Source organism: Grampus griseus (genome assembly GCF_964374135.1).
Source record: "Grampus griseus genome assembly, chromosome: 5".
Lineage (NCBI taxonomy): Eukaryota > Metazoa > Chordata > Mammalia > Artiodactyla > Delphinidae > Grampus > Grampus griseus.
The window spans coordinates 59,812,368-59,834,158 of NC_138998.1; the positions used below are offsets into that span (position 1 = coordinate 59,812,368).

Consider the following 21,791-nt stretch of genomic DNA (forward strand, 5'->3'; position numbering starts at 1 on the left):
TGCTTCTGCTTGTCGTACTGGTACGTAAGAATGCTCCTGCATGTTGAGTAATTTAAGCTACAGAAATTGAAAGTTTTAAGTTTCAGTTACTTGGAAGTGAGAATTGCCCATTTTTTATCTTGCCTTAATCTGTGTTGCAAATACATGTGTATATTTGTCTTTGTACACTGTAATGGCTGCTGAAACATTTCATATCCTTGCTGCTGTTTAGTGCATCTATAAATTGAACAAATACTTTTTTCTTTTACTTTTAATTATTTTATTGGTATAAATAATTCAGCCCTGAAAAAAAATCACTCTAGATTTCAAGCAGGTTTATTGACTACAAATTATTTTAAAATAATGCAAAAGTGTGTCCTAATTTTTTTTCCTTTTTTTTTTTTGCTTAAACAATAGGTAAGATTTTAACAATACATTTTGTATCTCATATGTATACCTTTATCTCCACAGACAGATCCATTCTGTCAGTTTCCACAAAAAATAATCAGTAATCCGAAGATGTCTTGATGGAAGAGAATGAAAGTTTAAATCCTAGAACTTTTCATATTAAGATACCAAAGCTATATATTAATTTTAACTCCAGTCTGGTTTGAAAAGGAAAAGTAATATAACTGATTGTTTTGTTTTGGCACCCTTCAACTTCTCACCCTGGATTTTTAGTCATATTTTTTTTAATTCTTTTTTATTCTCAAGGTTTCTAATCCATCTATGTTCACTTGATCAAACAAATGACTTTGACAGAGCACTGCTTAAATAACTTCTTATGTAGTCCTATGAGTTCATAATTTTGAGCTGTTTGAAAATTTTACCAAACCTTTCGATTTTATTATTCCTATTAGCATCAGGATTTTTGAAATATTCTACTTTGAATTACAAAGGTATAATAATTGTAAATGAGTATACAAATGGGTGGTTAAGTGGTAGTCAACTAAATTTCATGTATAAAACAAGAACTAAAATCAAAACAAGCTTGGAAGATTTGCCTTCACCTTTGGTTGAGCCAAATATGTGCATCACATTTTATCTATATGTGCCTTCTGAAAACAGTGTGTATTTATCACATTTTCAAACATCTAATTATTTAGCTCCAAGGCAATAGGAGAGCTCATTATTTAAAAGAACACTCCGGCAAGCACTTCTGTGAGGATTAAGTTTTACATTGTGAATAATCTTAATGTTTTTATTAAATCATATTTTCTCATATCATGGTGGCTCAAATCAAGCAACATTTTTTGAGCAATGATAGACTAAAAAAGAATGATACACGGAGATCATAAATTAAAGAGATCCCACTCTCCTTAATAGTGTAATAAAGTAGTAAGCTTAACATTCATCTGTGAAGGAACACAATGAGAGCAGGGTACATGAGTCAGGTAGTGTTTCCCGTAAGCACTGTCCAATCAGGTGGTGTAACAAAGAGAGAAGAGCCCTGTTGGGGAGATGGTGGGCCTGAATGCTAGCACAGCATGCCCTTGGCCCTGCACCCTGTATATCCTAATGAAATTAGTTCACCTTTCTGAGCCTCTAGGTTCTTCACCTATCAAATGACTATTTTACATACTGTGGTCTATATGCTTACTATCAGCATCAGAGAAAAACAAAAAGAAATACTGTGCTCAACCAAAGGCCAGGCAGAAATAACAATTGCTTACATGAGTGGTGAATGATCACTGGATGGGCATTTGCTCATAGCTTCATGAAGAACAAGTGTCCACAAACATCTGTCTGTTGATGCATGCTGTGGATTTTGAATACATCTTGTTTTTGAACTACGTTGAACGATATTCCTGGGTGTGATTCATGGTAGCTTAATTGTTTACTGTTGTGACAGAGAGGAAGATTGTGCGTATATCGAATATCTTTAAGAGCTTTCAAATCTTTAATCAGGTTAGTACTTCTTAAGGACCATTAACACAAAACTATTAATTTTCTTTTGAATAAAAGAAAACTCATTTTGAGTATTTTACACTCCTTTATGTTATAGGCAAAACTATAATAATAATCTACCTTTACATAAACTTACTGTACTCTTGAAACCAAGGAATTCTACTACTTTATTTTTTATGTATGTAAGAAATTTACTATAGCATTTTTTATAGAAATAATTATTGATTAGTCCTAAGACTGAGAAAACACATAGAAATGAGGGGGAAAATTGTTTTTTATTTATTGAGGACATTTTTTTATAATTTAAGAAAGGTTAAAATTAGCTTGGCTCTGGGCACATACTCCTTAGAAGGTTTCTAATACTTAAAATATAGAGGGAATTCCCTGGTGGGCCAGTGGTTAGGACTTTGCGCTTTCACTGCCAAGGGCCTGGGTTCAATCCCTGGTTGGGGAACTAAGATCCCACAAGACACAGCCAAAAAAAAAAAAATAGGAAAAGCAGAAGAGTAGAAATTTATATAAGTTAACACTCACTTAAAAAATATATTTCAAATTAAGGATTAAATTAATTTTGTTTACTACATCAAGTCAAGCTCCCCCCTACTCTTATGTCTAACATTTGAAAGGCCATATGATTGACCCTTCCACTCTGCTGAAGTCCAGTTAAAGTAGAGAAGTCTTCTGAGAGGGAGCATCAGAGATGCGAAATGGGACATACCTTTGCAATAAGAACCCTAACTCTTAGTGGCAAGGAATTTGTTTAATAGAAGAAATTTAATTTTATTCATGGAAACCTGGTTTTAATTTAACTTTGTGCACCAGAAAATCATGGCTTTTTTTTGTATGCTCTGTTGTATGCTCCTTAAGAAGCTACTATTTGCTCTCTTTTGTGACAGTAAATGAATGTGGTGTTGTGTGAACTTTCATTTGTGCCTCACAGATTGTGGACCCCAACTTGCTATTTTGATTCTAAACTTATATACAGTGAGAGTATTGTTCTGTAATATGAGACTTGTTGCTTTTCTGTCCTTCCAGATGGAAGAAGATAAGGGTTCAGTCAGCTCAGCATATGAATTTGCTGAAAGCAAGCACAGAGGGGAGGACAGTAGGCACCTGCTAGCTGAGGCTTGCAGCCAGCAGGACAGTTCTTACGTGCACTAGGTAGTACTGCGCTGGACCTTCCTGGGGACATATCTGCTAAGTTCTCAAGCTTGGGGCATGCTATGGGAGAACTGGCCTGACATTTCAGTTTTTACTTTACTAATTCCTTCACCATTTCTCATATATTGTTTTTGTTTACCTGTTTTCCTTTTTTATGATCTTTACATTTTTTATATGTCTGTATCTGAATATTTCATTAATCTTCCTTTGGATTTATAGTGTTAAATCTTACTTTACTTCAAATTCTAACCTATTGTCTTATACTCAAGAATTTATTCCTTTTCACTTCTTTTGAAAATATGTCATGCTATTTCTGTTATTTCCCAAATCACTTTTCCCACTTGTAGTTATGTGTCATTTTATACATGTTAACATAGTTAGACACTGAATTACTTATCTAAGTCTACCTCTTGAGTTGAATGGTCAAATGAGTGAGTGCTTAGACTTGGTACTGAATAATTTTCTGTTGACTGGTATTCACCAAACTCTCAGTTCTTACTTTTCATAAACTTTCATAATTACATCTTTGTAATAAAAAAGTATGAATTAATGAGGACTTGATTCACTCCCTCTTGAGAATTAAACCCTAACAACCACTTCTAGACCTAATTGGGATATGCAAAATATTTTAATTGGTAGTAACCATGGAAGATAAAAATTCTTACCACTAGTAATTATATTTTTACTTGGGCTGTTTGCCACTTTGTACATTCTAATTACTGGTCAAGAAGGTGCTGTTGTCTTATCTGAGATAACCCTCATAAATGGTGAAACTTTAAAACAAAGCTACTTGAAGATTATAAATCAGACAGTGGAACAGGTACAATAATTTGAAAAAATGTGAATTATTCTGGAAGACATATGTTAAAAATTAGATTCCTTTAGTGAATTGCTGAAAATGGAAAATGTTGAAGATTAATCAACTCCCAGTCATTATTATTATTAGTTGAAATTCAAAACAATTCTGAATTTTTATTTTGTTTTGGGATATTCCATATGATTACCTTCATAATATATTTATCTTGTATTTTGCTTTGATAAATATAGAAAGATTTTTAGTTTTTAGAACATGCCCTCATTGGTTACAAGGAAAACTCAGCTGAAGAACTCATTGATTAAAGAGGGGAAGCTAGCTGGGATTTATAAGATGTCCTGGTTAATTCCCAGAGCACATAATCCATTTGGGAACTGACTGTGCTAATACTGTGAAATTATGTCCTCTGCGATAAAAGTTCCCCAAAGATTCAAGCTCAAGTGGATATTTCAAAAGACATGGATATGGTGCTGCTTTACTTTAATATGTCTATTAAAATGTATAGAACAGTTGAGAATTGGGTTCTTAGAATACCCCTGTTCAATAATAGGGGCCTTGTTATGGTTACTTTTACAAAGGAATGATAAGTGAATTCTTTTATCATCCTGTGACATATGGTCTCTCTTCCTATAAACAAGAAAGTAGAAAAGCCCTCAAACCATCGATATGATTTTAGTAAAATTGCTGGAGGTGCTTACCCTGATCTGCAGTTTTTTTCTGCTTATCACTGAATTTTAATTAGTTGAATGAAATATATCTTGAGTATTTCTCGTCTCATATATTTCTGTCTTGGGCATATATTTTGAGATAAAAATCACTTTTTAAAAAGTAAGTATTAAATAATCTCTCTCTCCTATATTTTCTGTCTTGAAACGGCAGTTGTTTCTCTAATCAAAATTTGGTCAGCCTTGCCAAATCTGGCAGAATTATGCTGAGCCCTAAATGTTGCCATGGGCTAGACTCTCCTAGTCATCTCCCTCTATGTCACCCTGCCTCTTAGGCCTTCATTGTTCTGTCACATTTTTGTCTCTGGATTCCTGGCCCTACTCTGGATGCCCTCTTTCCAGCTTGCACCTAGCTACCATAGAGATATCAGCAGGATGCTACGGCTACTGACCTTTCTCATTGTGAACCAGGACACTTAAGCCCCAGACCTGAAACCTGCCACCACCACCAACAAAAAACATTTTAAGCAGTTTCAACCAACTACAAGTCACCTTCCTCTTCTTGTGTGACAAAGATACATATAGCTATTGCTTCACTTAACAAAGCAGTGAACTACAAAAGGAACAGAAAACCTTAATGGCCTGTATTTAGTTATTGGCCACTAAAAGCTACACTTTTCTGAATGAGTAAAATTTTGTAAACAAATACAATCGAACATTTAAAAGACTAATAATAGTAAGGCAGGACCTAGATGCATATCTGATAAGTGTGACAGTTTACAAAACTAATGTTATTTTCAAATCTGTCCTGACTTATTGAATAGCTTTTTCATCTGGAGGTCAAAATGAAGAAAAATATTAGTATTGATATTATTTCTACCAAATGGTAATGAGATATGCTGTGAATGATTGATAGTTAGAAAACTGATTTCTTAACATCAGCTGTGCTGATTAGTTAATTGTTGCTATTCTGATTTACCCTCTCCATTAAATTAAAATCGGAGATTTTATCATTTTTCACAGATAATTCATACTCTTGTTCACCTAAACTACAAATTCCTAGTCAGATACTGTTATTTGGCAATCACATCATTAAAATAAAGGGGCCTCAGTCTTTTTGAAACAAGGAATAAGCCAAGTTTATTAAAATAAGCTTACCTGGGCTTCCCTGGTGGCGCAGTGGTTGAGAGTCTGCCTGCCGATGCAGGAGACACGGGTTTGTGCCCCAGTCCGGGAAGATCCCACATGCCACGGAGCGGCTGGGCTCGTGAGCCATGGCCGCTGAGCCTGCACGTCCGGAGCCTGTGCTCCGCAGCGGGAGGGGCCACAGCAGTGAGAGGCCTGCGTACCACAAAAAAAAAAGAACAAGCTTACCTAATAAATAGAATTCATATTGTATGCTTATTTTCACACGTAAATTAAGGCAACACATATGGAAATCTCCTTCATTCTGGAGATCCCTAAAAGTCAGTATAGAGGTATTTTATTTATACTTATAATTGGCTTTCAAAATTGTTTATTTTACTTGGTGAAAAAGAAAGGGAAGGGAGTCCAGAGGAGTAAATGTGAGCTTACAGCATGTTTTGGAGAAAGAGGCCTTGAGTAAGCGAAGCAGTTATTTAAATACCATCATTAAACAGGTACCTTTTCCAATTCTGAATAAGAACTTGAAGCTATTAACTTGTTGTAGGGGTTTTATTATTCTTAGCCATATATGGAAATTGGTAACATTTGATGACTTTTGATCTCACATTTAAAAGAAAATCATTTCCTTAAATGCCTTTTCTTCCCTCCATAATTATAGTTTAAGGCTTCTTTCCAAATATCTCCTTTAAGGCTAAACAAGGTGTTCTTTGATTATGAAGTATATAAAACAATTTTACAGGCAAAAGAACAAATATGGTCAATAGTTAAATAATTTCTATCTAAACTTAAAAGAACTTTATTTGATTTGATAGGGTAAAATGTCATAGGCGTGACTAAAAAACTTAGAAACGTATGACAGTTTTCCAACACTTAGAAAATTTAAGGAAGATTTTTATAGAAGTAACAGGAGAAACTTCTAAATGTTTACCATCATTGATGTGAAAATAATGGAAATAAGAGCAGTGAGCCAGAATTTATTTCAAAAGGGAAGTTCTATAAAGATGAAAATTTTTATTAGCCATACATACCCATGTTGGATCTCCATAGTTGTTTTGCTTGGCAGCCCTTTTAGCTCTAAGTTATGTGGTTGTTTCTGGGACGTAAATGTGGTGGAGAGTGAGTCTTACCAATAAATCAAAATTTCTGTTAAGTTAAAAGTTACTGTTTAGTGCCACCAGGTAGGGTCTCACTCCTGTTACTTGTTTTCTTTTCTAGTATTTATTAATAGTCTCTTTTTTAAAAAGGTAATGACTCCCTCTCCTTACTTTGAATGAAATGAGATCTAAATGCTCCACCCCCGGTTATACTGGAAGCTATGATATGAGATCAAATATGTATATATGGAAAATGATGGAGCTTGGAGGTTTGCTAGAGAACACTATAGTGTTTTCTATAGATAGCTTTACAGTAACACAGTTAACCAGCATTTTCAAAACAGTTGGGTTTTTTCTTTCTCCTTAGGGAATAAAAAGGAAATATATTTTGCTTAGTTCAGAAGGTGATCTGAAAAAGTCATTTCTTTTTTTTTTTTTTTTTTTTTTTTTTTTGCGGTACGCGGGCCTCTCATCGCCGCAGCCTCTCCCGCTGCGGAGCACAGGCTCCGGACGCGCAGGCTCAGCGGCCATGGCTCACGGGCCTAGCTGCTCCGCAGCATGTGGGCTCCTCCCGGACCGGGGCACAAACCCATGTCCCCGGCATCGGCAGGCGGACTCCCAACCACTGCGCCACCAGGGAAGCCAGTATAATATTTTTGACATATTAAGATGTTTACTCTCTGTGTTGAGTTGCCCTTAGTTTAATACTTGTCCTTAGGTTTTAAAGTAAAAGGTGATGAATGCAAAGCAGATCCAAACCTAAGCAGTGTTCTGCATGTATGTGGACACTCAAATGCTGCTGACCTTATGGATGTTATCTTTAGTGAATCCCTGTCAGTTGGTTGAGCACCAGCAGTAGTAAAGCACATGTTGTTAAGCTAAGAAGAAACAAACCCCTTGCTCTTTCAAGTTTCTGGTCTAGTTCAGTGCTCCCCAGATAAATGTTGTGAATGACCAGTTTGTTTTCTTGTTTGTTTTATTGTTGTTCATTTCCAGTTCATCACGGACCAATACTTTTGTAAAATACAATAAAAATGAATTACTAGGAAATGAAATTTGAAAGATATATAAAATAAGCCCCATTTTTTAAATTAGATTCAACAGTTACAAAAGTATTCTGTCAAATTGCCATAAAATTGTCTAATCTCTTACTCTCACGGGCCAGACGCACTTGTCTCTCATGAGCTAGTAACAGTGTTTTCAGACCAACAGTGATCCATAGATCACACTTAGAGTCACACTGGTCTTTTTGCAAGGGGGTAGGAGTAACAACTACTCTGTCTACACTTAGGCTAAACATGCACTAAATGCACATCATACTTCTCTGCCCACGCAGTTACTCATTCTCTCTGCTTAGCCTGGAATGCTGTTACTCTCCCATCTCCAGCTATTGAAATCCCATCCAGTCTTCATATGCCATCTTTTTCATCAAATCTCTCATGCTCTCCCAGTAATACCAACAACAACAGCTGGGTTTGAGCTTTCCTTTCTCTTTTTCAATATTGTACTCTGCTTCATACCATAATTATAAGAAGGCAGTATAACAGCATGGTAAAGAGGTTTGGGCCCTGGAATCAAACCAAGACTCAAGCCCCAGCTGGGTGAGCATGAACATATTTTTAACTTCTCTGTTTCCTCATCTGTAAAATGTGTATGAGCCTGGTGCCTGTCCAAAAAGGTGGTTATAAATGAGATAATCCATGAGAAGCATCTTATATACTAACTGGCACATACATAGTAAGCATTCCATTAATATAACTGCCATTATTACTTGTTCTGGCTTATCTCCCACCCTTTTCTTTATCCTTTACTCAACAGATTGAAGGCAGGGTTGCTGTCCCCTTTAGGAACTAGCACAGTGCCTTGCTCAGTGAAGTATAAGTTGAAGTTCAGTGCTTCTGTCGTTTAAATGATTCAAACAAGAATTGGAGTAGAATCTAGAGAGAAAGAGGTAGTACTGATAGTTGGAGAGGTGGAGGAGGTTTCATAGAGATGATGGTATTTAAACTGAACTTGGTGTTAGGGGTCAGCAGTCTGCCCCCCAATTGGTGACAGGCCCTGACACCCACAGGCAGGGAGCACTGCCTGGTTGGCTGTGTAGAGACTGTACAGGAGCATTTAGAAGTAGAGCAGCAAAGGCAGCCTGATATCAGGTTATAAAGGGCCCTACAGGCCTCTTTGAGGTGTAGTACTTTATCCTTGAGCATGTGGGAGCTCTAAAGTCCTGCTTCCTACAGAGGTTGGCTTTGAGATGGAGGAAGCTGGAGCCCAGTGACCCGAGGAGGAAACTGGGCAACTGGTGAAATCCTGTTACCTAAACCAGCATTTCCTAAAATCTTCCACTGAATATTAATGTTCCTCCTGGTGTTGATTAATGTTCCATTTGGGGAGGGGAGGAAGGGGAGTTTACTGAAAAAAACAAATTTGAGAATTGCACCATGTCTAGCTCTCTCCCTGGAGACTGACCGCACAACCTGACTTACTGACAGTCCTTTACTCACCAAGTCTGTTTAGACATTCCTTGAACTAGTGTTTCTCAAACTTAATTGGCCACAGAACTTTTTTTCGTGCAATGTCTGTAAATATCTCATAATACACAGTTTAAGAAATAGTATCGTAAACAGTCCTAAACCCAAGGGTATTATAATGAAGGAATAAGTAAAATTTGGCTATTTCTCAGTGCTTAGCAGATCCTAGGACATTGATGCAATCAGTTCATTGCCTAACAGGAACCAAGTTGTCTCGCACTGCTTGGTATTTGGCGCATTATTCTGAGCAGGGATTTTGCAGGACCTCACCAGTTGCTTAGGTTCGGAATGCCAGGTTATTTACGTTTCATCATGTTTGTGTCCTCTGTCCATTGTGAGTGTCTCCACAAGTGTCCCCTGTTGCCATGCCTACACTCGACACTTGGTGATTCCCAACCTTTGTGAATTGCAGCACTCTAATGAATCTATTTTTGTTGTTTTCCTTCCTCTATGCTTTTGAAAGATTTGTTATGCAATATGTTATATATGTAAAGGAAAATGAGTGAAAATAAGTTCAAAATGATAACCCTTGAGAAATTTAGGTGTACCCTTGACTGTCAAAACCAGGGTTGGGAGTCATTGGGCTATGTGGTCATACCATTTTTTACCCCTTATTTTAACAGGATTGAAATTATTAGTACTGTGGCTTTAAGTTTTTCTTGCCAGGTTTTTTTATCCCTCAATCAATATAAACCTTGCAAGCTTACAGAAATTAATTCAGTTTTAAATCTAAATAGTACTACTTAGTTACTTCTTTATTTTAATAATGTATCATCAGTTAATTTTTAAAAAGCAAGATGAACTTATTATGGGCATTAGCACTTAATAGTTGCTTAGCAATTTAAGGCAGATGATGCTTTTTTCAAGAATTATTTATGATGTGCATATATATATCTATATGGTGTTTAGAACCTGGCACTACATAAGGTGTTTGCTACTATTGTTGTTGTTATTGTTGAAGATTGGGATTTGGTCCTGCCTGGTTATTTCCCAGTCTTCAAAATAATTTAAACTCTACTTTTCTCAGTTACTAGATATTTTTAATTGAAGTTGCAGGAGCATTTCACCTAAACAAAAGCTCAAAGAAGAATGAGAATTCATTAAGTCTCTGAGTGGTTGATGTAAATAAATCATTTTAATCATAATATATTAAGATATTAAAATGCAAAATCTTTGCAGATTTATATAGTATCCAGGTACTTGTTTTATATAATGATTTTACTCAGCCTCTAATTTAGGACACAGTGCCTTTTAAATATTTTTGTATGATTACTCTTAATTAAAGCCTTCCATACATTTCCATATTATAGAAAACATGTATATATTACTTTTGTTTTTAAAGTGCTTGTTGCAGTTTTTTTAATGCTTTTTGGAATTTCAAATCTATAAATAACTAATATTTTTCTCCTTCAACTCCTTCAGCTTACTGAAACAAATTCAAGTATCAAGTGCTTGGACTCCATGTGCTGTTTCTCAGAAGGAGAAACAGCGTGCGCATCTGTTGGAAGAATGCTGGAACGAGTAATAGGAAGATGTAGTCCGTCCCATGTCAGCAGGTGTGAAATTTCTCTAAGTAGCCTTTGCTGCAGATGAGTATCCTATAAACTGGAACAGGATGAACCTGCATCTCTAGATACCTAATAAATCAGCCCCTGGTTTTACCAACTGAAGCAGGAAGTGTGCTGTTTATTAGCACTCTTTGATGGTATTTCACTTTGTGGCTTTAGGGTGTAGGGGTTTCTTTCACTAACAAAGGAACAGAAAGCACCTTTGAAGAGACTTTTCATCTAATGAACAAAATATCTTGCTTTACAGTCTTTCTCAAATGTGGTGAATAGGAGTGTGTATCTGGTACTCGTTTTATTTTTATAACTTTATTTTTTTGATTATACCTAAATTGTTTTATTTCCTGTATTTGTTTTGCTTGTATGTTTGCTTTTTGTATTTACAAAATAAGCTACACATAATAGTAAAGTCAAAAGATTTTGCCTTTCTTATTCTTCATGTATATTGTCTAGTCACTCATTTGAGACTTTGAGGTATTTATAAACATAAAAGGCTGAAATTCTGCTCTCCTACACCTTTTTATGTGTATAATGAGGTTTTAAAATAAGTTGTGATTTTTAAGTTTTTACTCGGTATTTATGGTCTAATTAAAAGTCTATAGGTTAGAACAGGCTCTTTAAATTACGGTTTAGAAGAATTTTAGTGTTTTTGTCTTCTCCTAAATGTGTTTCTTGAATTAGATTTGCTCTTTTGGATCATAACAAAAATACCATTTTTTGGTATATACCACTTAAATTATTTAAAAGTGAAATTGATTCAATTCTTTATACATTTCCCCAAGAGACATGTTATTATTTAGGGAATATTAAGGAATAGAAATAATTTTTTTCACACTTTGGTATTCTTTAGGTGAATGATAACAAAGTCTCAAAGTCAGAGCAGCAGTGCACTCGTGTTCATGAAGGGTTACGGATGGGCAAGAATGGATGGTCATTTCCATTGTCCACAGCGTGCCACATGAATAGTATCACTTTCTACATGTGCCACGCCTGGGAAAAGGTTGGAAAGACCCCAGGAGCAGGGAATAAAGGGCAGAGGAGGCACTACTCTTATCTGTTGATAAGAATTTTTAATATTTGGTTGACTTTATGTTTTAAAAATAATGAGTATGACATCATTCTTGTATCATAGAATTCAGGTAACTTTTACTGGTGAACTTGTTAGTTCCCACTTTGCCTTTAGTTGTGGCCATTTCTTTATGGTACAGTTGCATTTATAAAGAGCATTCTTATGTTAATAACATAATGTCTGTGGTTTCAGACCCCATTTGTTGATTATAATGTGATCAAAAATATTTCCATAATGCTGTGATATTATTTTGTAGGCATTTTTTTCCACATGTAAGAATTACTATGAGCACCTAAATTTATTGGGACTTGTATGTTATGACTTACACAACTGTATTATGAAATGCATTATAAGAAAGTAGTTCTGTCATGTACCCAGGCCAACAAGTGTCCCAAAGGAAGTTCCAGAAAGACCTAATGTATAATATAAGACAGCTTTACTGCACAGAACTAAGGTGGGAATTAGACTAAGAGACTACTGTAGAACTTGTATAGAATTTTTAGAACATCATTTTCAACACAAAATTCTCTTTAATGACAATATACGTCTTCACTAACTACTAAAAAAAGACTAGAATTAATTTTAAATGATCCCAGAATATTTTTCTGCTTTATATATATTCCCATTTTCTGAATATCAACTATTTAGGTGATGCACCCCATTATTCTTTACATAACCATTTTTATGCTGCATTATCCCTTTTGAACCTGCCCAAGGAATTATGGGATTTATTTCTGCATGTTCTGTTGAAGGTGTCTCTTCTCATCTGTACTTCTTTCCCCTTAAAATTGTATCTCACTTTTTTTCTTTTTAAGAGTTTTTTTTTTCTAATAAAATGTTTAACAGTAATGAATATCTTATTTGACAGACTATAAATACCTTTCCAATTTTGTCCAGCATCTCAGGTTATGCTGTTGGTTACTACTGTCATTATCTCCCTGTTTTCTTCAAATGAATAATCTAAAAAGTTTTTTGAGATTTGTTCTATTTTTTTTTTAGTGGATAAAATTATACAATATTCAAAACCACTTGGTGCTTTTCTAAGGGCTATATGAATATTGCCATGGATCCATTAACATATTTAAACTTTGAAAAGTCATTTGTTTTTGTTTTTTACTTGTAATTGTTTTAGCGAAATATATTTGGCATTCTGTTTTGCTTTTGGAATAGCGTCTATTCTACATTTCTCTCATGTCTAATTTAAAAGGTAGGGCAAGACTGATACCTCTATTTACAAGATGTAGAATCCTTTGGATATTTGTTCCATTAACATTAATTAAACATAAGAGGTAATGGTCATCTCCTGAGAAATACAATTAGTGCTTTCATATGACAGATTTCTTTACTAATAAAGTTTTACCATCCAGGCACAAAAATTCTACTTACATTTTACTAATTGATGTTGTCAAAGGAATATGCCATATTGCAAACTCTGTTTCAAAGATAGCATCATGGTGCTACATAAAGGATATGCCATGTTGTACTCTAAAGGGCTGTACTTCAGCAATAAATGCTTTTCTGTGTGTAATTTACCAACAGTTACTTTATCCTAATCAAAACTGTCTTTTAAGTAGAAAGGAGTTAATAGTTAATATGTAGTTCAGGTGTTTAATGTTCTGTCAAATATGATATTTAACAATATGAATGCACATGTGTGCTTTGAAAAGATCAAAAATGAAGGAAACCTTACCTAATAAGATTCTTCTATGTAAGCAATGGTTGGGAAAGAGGAAAAACTAAAATATTGGCAGTTTGGGAGTATTGTTTATAGTTATGTTTTGTCATGTGTGTCTGAGCATACTTTTTCTTGCATAAATACTTACTCTAAGAAATGTTCATAATCTTACTCCATTCATTTATTTTACAAATACTGAGTACCTACTATAGCACAGTTCTAGGTGCTAGAGAGACCGTAGTGAGCAAGCCCTTCTTAAACGAAGGTAGATACTGTTTAAGTTTTCTGGAAACTAGTAAAATTAGAGAACCTGTAAACCACTGGTATTGTTGTTGCTTGTTTGTCTTCCTCTTTGCCAACTTTGTAAAGTTTCTAGGTTCCAGTCTTCATTGTGACTGTGCTCACTTAATCGGTTTATAATTGAACTACATACAAACTTTAGTCTGTAGGAAACAGCAGATTTTTTATAAAAGTGAATTTGGGCCATTTTAAGTGCTAATCTCTTTCTCTAACTCCTCTATTTAAGGAAAGTGGGAACCCTGGAAAAAGTTACATAAAATGTATTTATTAAGTGCTTTTAGTCTTCTAAGAAAGGCCACCTTTAACTTGGTAATCCTAATACTGTCCTTGAAATAGGTTAGGCCATTTTAAGCATGGCAGGCTATTTTTAGTCTTAAGTTATTTTAGCTGAAATTGGTACAGCTGCAAATAAAGTATTATATAATGAATTGCTTATGGCCTTATCATTCAGACAGACAGTAGTTAACATTTTCCAGACCAACAGAGGATCATTTGTTCTTAGTTAAGTGAAAACCCTAGTGACTTCTAGCTGTCTTTGATACCTATTGAGTCAAAACATTTACTTCGTTCAAGGTGTCTTTGATACCTATTGAATTAAAACATTTACTTTGTTCAAGCTAATTAATGCTAAAACCTTTAGAATAGAATTTATACCTGAAAAGAAATAATAATATAATATGAACATACTACTGTTTCATTCCAAAGCTTTTGGTAAGTGGGATTTTTGTTTGTTTGCTTTCGTGATGTCAAAATACAGCCTAGTTGCTTTTCAGTAAAACCAAATGTGCATACCTCTTAATAACAAACTTGTTTCTTATTGAATTAAGATTTTAAGAGTGTCTCATGCTTTGCTACCTATAGAAATTGTTTTAATGCTAATGAATTTTGGCTAATATTTTTATATGATGACTAGAGCATTATTTTTCCCAAGTTTTTGTATAATATAATGTTTGGTCCTTCAGTGCTAGTAAGAAGAACTTATCTTTAGCATTTAAAATGCATCAATCAGTGCTTATTTTAATACTCAAATCGCATTTTGGTCCTAAGTTTTAGAGTAAAATTTTTTCTCAATTGAAACATAGGTCCTGGTGAGCCAAACTTTTCTCTTATTGTTACTTTAGATCATGGAGTGCATCGGATCCTTTCTATACCAACGACAGGAGCATCTTGACTCTCTCCACAATGGACTCGTCTACTTGTTAAAGGGGCAGTAGTACTTTGTGGGAGCCATTTCAACTCCTTTCCTAAAATTCAGTGTGATCATCCTGGTGATGGCCACACTACCTCTGCGGAATTACTTTCTGAAATCTCTGGAGTAGTTCATGCCCACTCAGAGTTATAATGGCAAACAAACGAAAAGCATTACCATGCACCCCTGTCAGCTGCCCTCTTAATTTAAATCTGAACATGTTAAAATTTATGAATAAAGAGACATTTTTCATCTCTTTATCTGGGTTGTCCCCGTGTGCTTATGGGACTCCCAATGGCATTTCAGCCTTTTGCTAAGGCCACTAAATATTTTAACATCAAGGTAGAAAAGGGAGCTAATTCCTAGTTAACTGTGTTTTTTAGTATGGCTTGGTTATTGAGTCTTCTGTTTAAATCTGCCTCTATAAATTATGCTGAAAAGTTTGCCTTGAAAACTCTATTTTTTTATTAGAGTTATATTTGAAACTTTTCATGGGAAAAGTTAATGTGAATAGTAAGGAATATGGTCCCTCAGTGACCCATGTTTGTTCATTCATTAGTGCTTTCTAAGTTCACAGAGCAAATTAGGAGAATGCATTTCCAACCATTATTTGCTGCAGTATGGGTAGTAAATATATACCAGTACCAAAACTTCTCTAAATGTACTGTAACACAACCAGTTAAGTTAACCATATACATGCAAAGGGTATATCATATCTTACCTATAAATCAGGAATCAAGTCCATTCACCAAATTTCAAATTGATGTTTACTATTTTTGTGACAATGTAAAGAACCTATAGTGGGTAAATTAGACACCATTAGCATATTATTATTTAATGTGTTTATCATTGGATCTTTCGCATGCTTTAATCTGGTTAATATATTTAAATTTGCTTTTTTTGTCTATCTGAAGGCTCTGTGTATAGTATTTTACGACACTGTTGTAAATTCAACTATAATCAATAAAAAACCAGTTTGAAAACTATTTAAATATTGCAAATACTTTTAATTATACAAATCAAAATATTAGGATAATTAAATCAATAAAATGAGAAGAGCCTCTTTCTGTAACTAGCTCAGAATTGCTCTTGCTTTTCAGTAAGCTAGCTTTTAGAATAAAGAATTTCAGATGAGAATCCTGTTATTTTTAGGTTAGTATACGTTATCTAACTTACAGCAGACTACTACAGTGAAGTGAAATCTGCCCAGTGTCCCATTATAAGGTGTGGCTATAGAATGTAAATGAAGCAAAGTCTAAAATGCTAAATTATATGGGGTAATGGCTGCAGTAAATTTAAATGCTAAAAATAATTAATCAGGTATGTATTACTGCTGTTAACTCACTGCAGTTCAGTACTTGATTTTCATCCTGAGTTTATCATGTAGATCCAGTGTTGTCATTTGTTTTGATAAAAAGTAATGTTTTAAAACTTGGAAATGATTATTAAAGAACTGTTACTCATCTCTAAGCATATTATTGTGTACATATACATTCAAAATTGTATGGAAATGGTTAAGTAAGGTGTTGCCAAAATTTTCCCTGGAGAATATGATAATTCCTTTCTGTAGGTTTATTGCACAACCCTCCACCCCTTTCCCATTTCATGAATATAAGACTTCTGGAATTGGGCTGGTAGGGGAAGAATGGTAGAATTAAGACTTTACCTTTGTTCACTGGTAAACTGTTTTCTTGCTAATATAACATTTGTCTCTTTCAATAATGTAAGGATATTAGGTTATGAATTTCAGCCTAAATATTAATTTTCATAAATAGCCCTTCTTTAACTTAGATTGAGTTTAGGAAGATACTGTTATCCTGCAAATACAGTAAAGGGATAATGTACAGTGTGTACCCTTACCAGCTCATGTTCCAGAAGAGGAAATATTGCAGAAAATATTCAGTAGAGTATTAGTGGAGAATAATACAGAATTTGCTTTTTCTTAGACTGTCTTATAAAATGTTCATATAACAAAATGACGTTCAGTAGCCCTGCATTACATCTACCTTACAGTGTTTATTTGCCATCAGTTTAACTGACTACTAACACTAGGGAAGGACTGCAAAGCCATCAAGCAGTCTCTGACCAACTACAGCAAGGCATGAGGTCAGCTAGCCTATATGGTGCTCAAGGTGTGATTGATGCAATTTTCTGCGTTCAGTATTTGAAGTTATGTAGGAATTTTATATCTGAAAAAAGTTAATAGCATCCGCTGACATGCTTCTCCTAGTCTGTTGTTCAAAACCTACTCCATTTAAAGGAAGATTAGCTTGTAAGAAAGGGGTTTTCTTCTGTTTATTTAAGAAAGCAACTCTTGTCTACAAACTTGTGGTAGTTTTCTAGTGCTAAATATTCATATTGTAAAACTATTACTGCATAATCAGAAATTTTCTCCCTTGCATATTTCTTTAAAATTCTTTGGAAAGTATGATGTTGATAATTAACTTTTATCTGCCAAAACCAGGGTACGATGCTACATGTGTTACTGCTAGTTAGTGGTCCCAAATCTATTTGCCTCACTTGCTTGCTTTTGCCTAGCCTGAAGCCTGTAGCCCTGAAGATAGCAGCAAGCACCAAGTCAGTTTCCAAAATTGCCTATCAGCTGCTTTAGGTGACTCAGCACCCTGCCTTAGCTTTAGAAAGCATTAGGCTCACCCCAGAAGGAGTAGAATGTGGGCCAGGAGAACTACAGCTACCCAGCCTTTCTGTGGGGTTGAGAAGAAAAAAGGGGAGAATTTAGTTTGAATTTCTCTTAACTAGCCTCCTCCTTGGGTCTTAATCTCCCTGAGGTCCAAAGGCTTCCCAGACCTGATCCAAACTCTGGCACTGTCCTGAGTAGGAGGTTAAACAGAGGCAAATCATCCAGTTAGGGAATACCTTACTCAGACCAGGGTCGTTTCTACTGCGTTAAGATTGTGAAATTGGGCTCCTGTGATAAGCTTCAGACTCCTATCTGATAGGCAGGAGTCACGGCCACTAAAAAATTTATAATTAATACCAAAACTTTTTAACATATGCTGCTCTGAAAAGTTATTGGGGACTGGGGAGAAAGGGAAAATCATCCATGTTTGTGTTTTTCCTGTAAATATCAATTTGGAGTATGATACAAGCAGGCATTAATAAGACTAACACACCAAAGAGTTATGTAAAACGTGTTTTATTAATTTTGGTCCCCCTTTAGAGACATTTTTATTTCTATCCTGATGAGTCATCTATTTTCATAAAAATAGAACATTATTAAAGTGCTGTTTATGTGAGATAACCTGAATGATATTCCTGCAAAAAATAGATCATAACTAATGATATGTTTGTAATAATGGTGACTTAGATTTTTATGAATAATTAGTAGTTGGAAATACTGTCACAACACTCAGTTTAAAATCTTGGACCTCAGACACTGTGGCTGTCTAATATCTAAATTATCTGCATTGTCAGTAAATGTAGTATACCTATTGTACAGCTCTCAGTAATTTTTTAAAGTTTATGAAATTATATTTATCAAATAAAAATTTTCCTATGTAAGTAAAAGTCTTTTTCCATTATTTGAATGCATTTTAAGCCTCTCTCTGCTCATCACAACCAGCACTGCCAAGTTTTTTGGGGTTTTTTTAGCTAAATTTTTACTACATTTTCCCTCCATTAGAGTACAGAAGTTCCATTATGCCTTTCACTAACTGCAGTTTTCAAAAATCCAGAAGTTCTTTTGTTACCCAAGTTTTATAGCTTATCAGTACAGTTCCTGAAAAGCTGTCTGATTCAAATGCACCAACTGTAAAGGCCAACACACTTCAACTAGAAAGTGTATCATTCATGAAAAACCAGCCAGTGTAAATTTGGAAATGCCTTAGTTTAATAGAAAATATGTGCTTTCTGGGACTTCCTTGGCGGTCCAGTGGTTAAGACTCCATGCTTCCAATTCAGGGTTCAATCCCTGATCGGGGAACTAAGATCCCACATGTTGCATGGCACGGCCAAAAAAATTAAAGTTTTTAAAAATGTGCTTTAAAATATAACATTTAAAATATATATATAAAATATATATAACATTTATTTCTAAAATATTCTAACCTAATGATCAGTCATCGTTTCTAATGCTTCGTCAGTTGCCACGTAATTATTTCATCTACGTTTATTAAAAAGGTAAGCTGTTGTTTTTGCGTGTTAGTATTTGCAAAGGGTGACAATGTATATAATATATGTATTTTTATTTCTGAAATGAAACAAGAACATGATCCTGGACAAGTCAGTTTATCTCGGCATCTGTTTTTATTTTAAAAGGAGTTGAGGGTTTGGACTATCTTTAGGGTACTTCGGTCTTTAACTTTTATTGTACAACATAATGAATCATGTTCCTTTTTTATATATAAATTTATCTTTGGCTGTGTTGGGTCTTCGTTGCTGCGCACAGGCTTTCTCTAGTTGCGGCGAGCAGGGACTACTCTTTGTTGCGGTGCGCGGGCTTCTAATTGCGGTGGCTTCTCTTTGTTGTGGAGCACAGGCTCTAGGCACACAGGCTTCAGTAGTTGTGGCACGCGGGCTCAGAGTTGTGGCTCGCAGGCTCTAGAGTGCAGGCTCAGTAGTTGTGGCTCATGGGCTTAGTTGCTCTGCAGCATGTGGGATCTTCCCGGACCAGGGCTGAAACCCGGGTCCCTGTGTTGGCAGGCAGATTCTTAACCACTGCGCCACCAGGGAAGTCCCTGGATCATGTTCTCAATGAATAGGAAATTTAGGGCAAGAAAGTAAAATTTTATGAGCAGCATTTCACTAGAAAATTTAGTGAATTCGAAAACAATTCAAGTTTTATTTTGAAGAGTAACTGACTCAAAGAACAAAGCTGTTGTAAATTGAGGTGAGTTCACATGTCTGTGTGAACAACTGTCTTTGGAAGTGGCAGATCTGATAAAAATCTGATGTCAGATTGTTTTGTGTGTGTGTGGCTGTGTTAGGTCTTCATTGCTGCATGCAGGCTTTCTCCAGTTGCAGCCAGCAGGGGCTACTCTTCGTTGCGGTGCACAGGCTTCTCATTGCAGTGGCTTCTCATTGCAGAGCACGGGCTCTAGGCATGCAGGTTCAGTAGTTGTGGCATGCAGACTCAGTAGTTGTGGCTCGCGGGCTCTAGAGCACAGGCTCAGTAGTTGTGGCGCACGGGCTTAGTTGCTCTGCAGCATGTGGGATCTTCCTGGACCAGGGATTGAACCCGTGTCCCCAGCCCTGGCAGGCAGATTCTTAACCACTGCACCACGAGAGAAGCCCTGATGTCAGATTTTTAATACTAATTTTTAAGGTAAAACGGTCTGTATTCAAGTAAAATCTGTAGACAGTGAAGTGCAGAGATTTTAGGATTACGTTCTATTTCTTTTGACATTGTATACATCTGTGTGATCCTAATCCAAGTCCAGATAGAGAACTTTTCTATCATCTCAGAAGGTGTCCAGGAAATGTATTTCTCTCCCTTTCTGCCCTTGGCAACCATTTTTTTCTGTTATCTATTGTCATAGATCAGTTTCACCTGTTCTTGAATTTCATATAAATGGAATTATACATGTTCACTTTTGCATCTGACTTTGTTCACAATGTCTGTGAGGTTCATACATGTTGTTGCATATATCCATAGTTTGGAGGGTTTTTTCCTACTCTGTAGTGTTCCTTTTCATGAACATCCCACAATTTATCCTTTCTCTGGTTTATGGACATTTGAGTTATTTACAGTTTGGGGTGATTACAAATAAAGTTATTATGAACATTCTTCGTGGACGTGCTTTCATTTCTCTTATTAAATAATGAGTAGAATTTCTGGGTCATAAGGTAGGTTTATGTTTAATTTTATGAGAAACTGCCAAAAGTTTTCCTAAGTGACTGTAGGTGCCATTTTATGTGCATTTGTGTACAATGAGAGTTCCAGTTGTTTTATTATATCTCATGATTTTAATTTGCATAACAAATGATGTTTAACTCCTTTTTATATGCTTACTGACAATTTATCTTTTTTTTCTGAAATGTGTATTGAAGGCTCTGGCCATTTTTTTTTTTCATTAGGTTGCTTGTCTCATTACAGAATGGTTGGAATCCTTTTTATAAGGATGTTAGTAAGTTGTCAGATGTATGTATTACTAGCATTTTCCCCCAGCCTGTGCTCTGCCTGTATATTTTCTTACTGGTGACTTTGGGGAGCAGGAGTGTTTTATTTTGATGAAGTCCATTTTTTTTCCTTTATGGTTATGTGTTTTTTTGTGTCTTATCTAAAATATTCTTGTCAACCCCAAGTTCATGAAGATAATTTCCTATGTTTTCTTCTGAAAGCAGCCTCTTACATTTAAGTCCATGATCCATCTCAAATTTACTTATGTGTAAGATGTGAGGCAAGGATTGAGGATCTTCCTTCCTCCCAACCCCCATAAGAGTATCTATTTGGTTTAGCTCCATTTGTTGAAAATGTTCTCTATCTCCATTGAATTCATTTGGTGAATTCGTTAATTCATCAAATTAGCTGACTGGGGAATTCCCTGGCAGTCCAGTGATCAGGGCTCCGTGCTCCCACTGCAGGGGGCATGGGTTTGATCCCTGGTTGGGGAACTAAGATCCCACAAGCCACGCAGTGTGGCCAAAAAATTTATAAAATAAAGTTAACTGTATAAATGTGGGTCTATTTCTGGACTGTCCAATTCTGTTCATTTATCCTTACACTGGTAGCACACTGT

General features: G+C 35.4%; 1 protein-coding gene across 7 annotated transcripts in view; it reads left to right on the plus strand.

Moving 5' to 3' along the window:
• The window catches only part of ATP11B (ATPase phospholipid transporting 11B (putative)), a 133,049-nt gene that overhangs the window by 103,259 nt on the left and 7,999 nt on the right, over positions 1-21,791 (plus strand). For 4 of the 7 annotated variants that reach the window (XM_082654901.1, XM_082654902.1, XM_082654907.1 and 1 more), the window contains one exon: positions 10,718-10,851. In XM_082654901.1, the coding sequence (XP_082511027.1) occupies positions 10,718-10,851 (134 nt within the window). Of the gene's footprint in view, positions 1-2,922; positions 3,049-10,717; positions 10,852-15,025; positions 18,548-21,791 lie in introns of those variants that run through there. The other 3 variants (XM_082654904.1, XM_082654903.1, XM_082654906.1) reach the window with 2 other exon arrangements.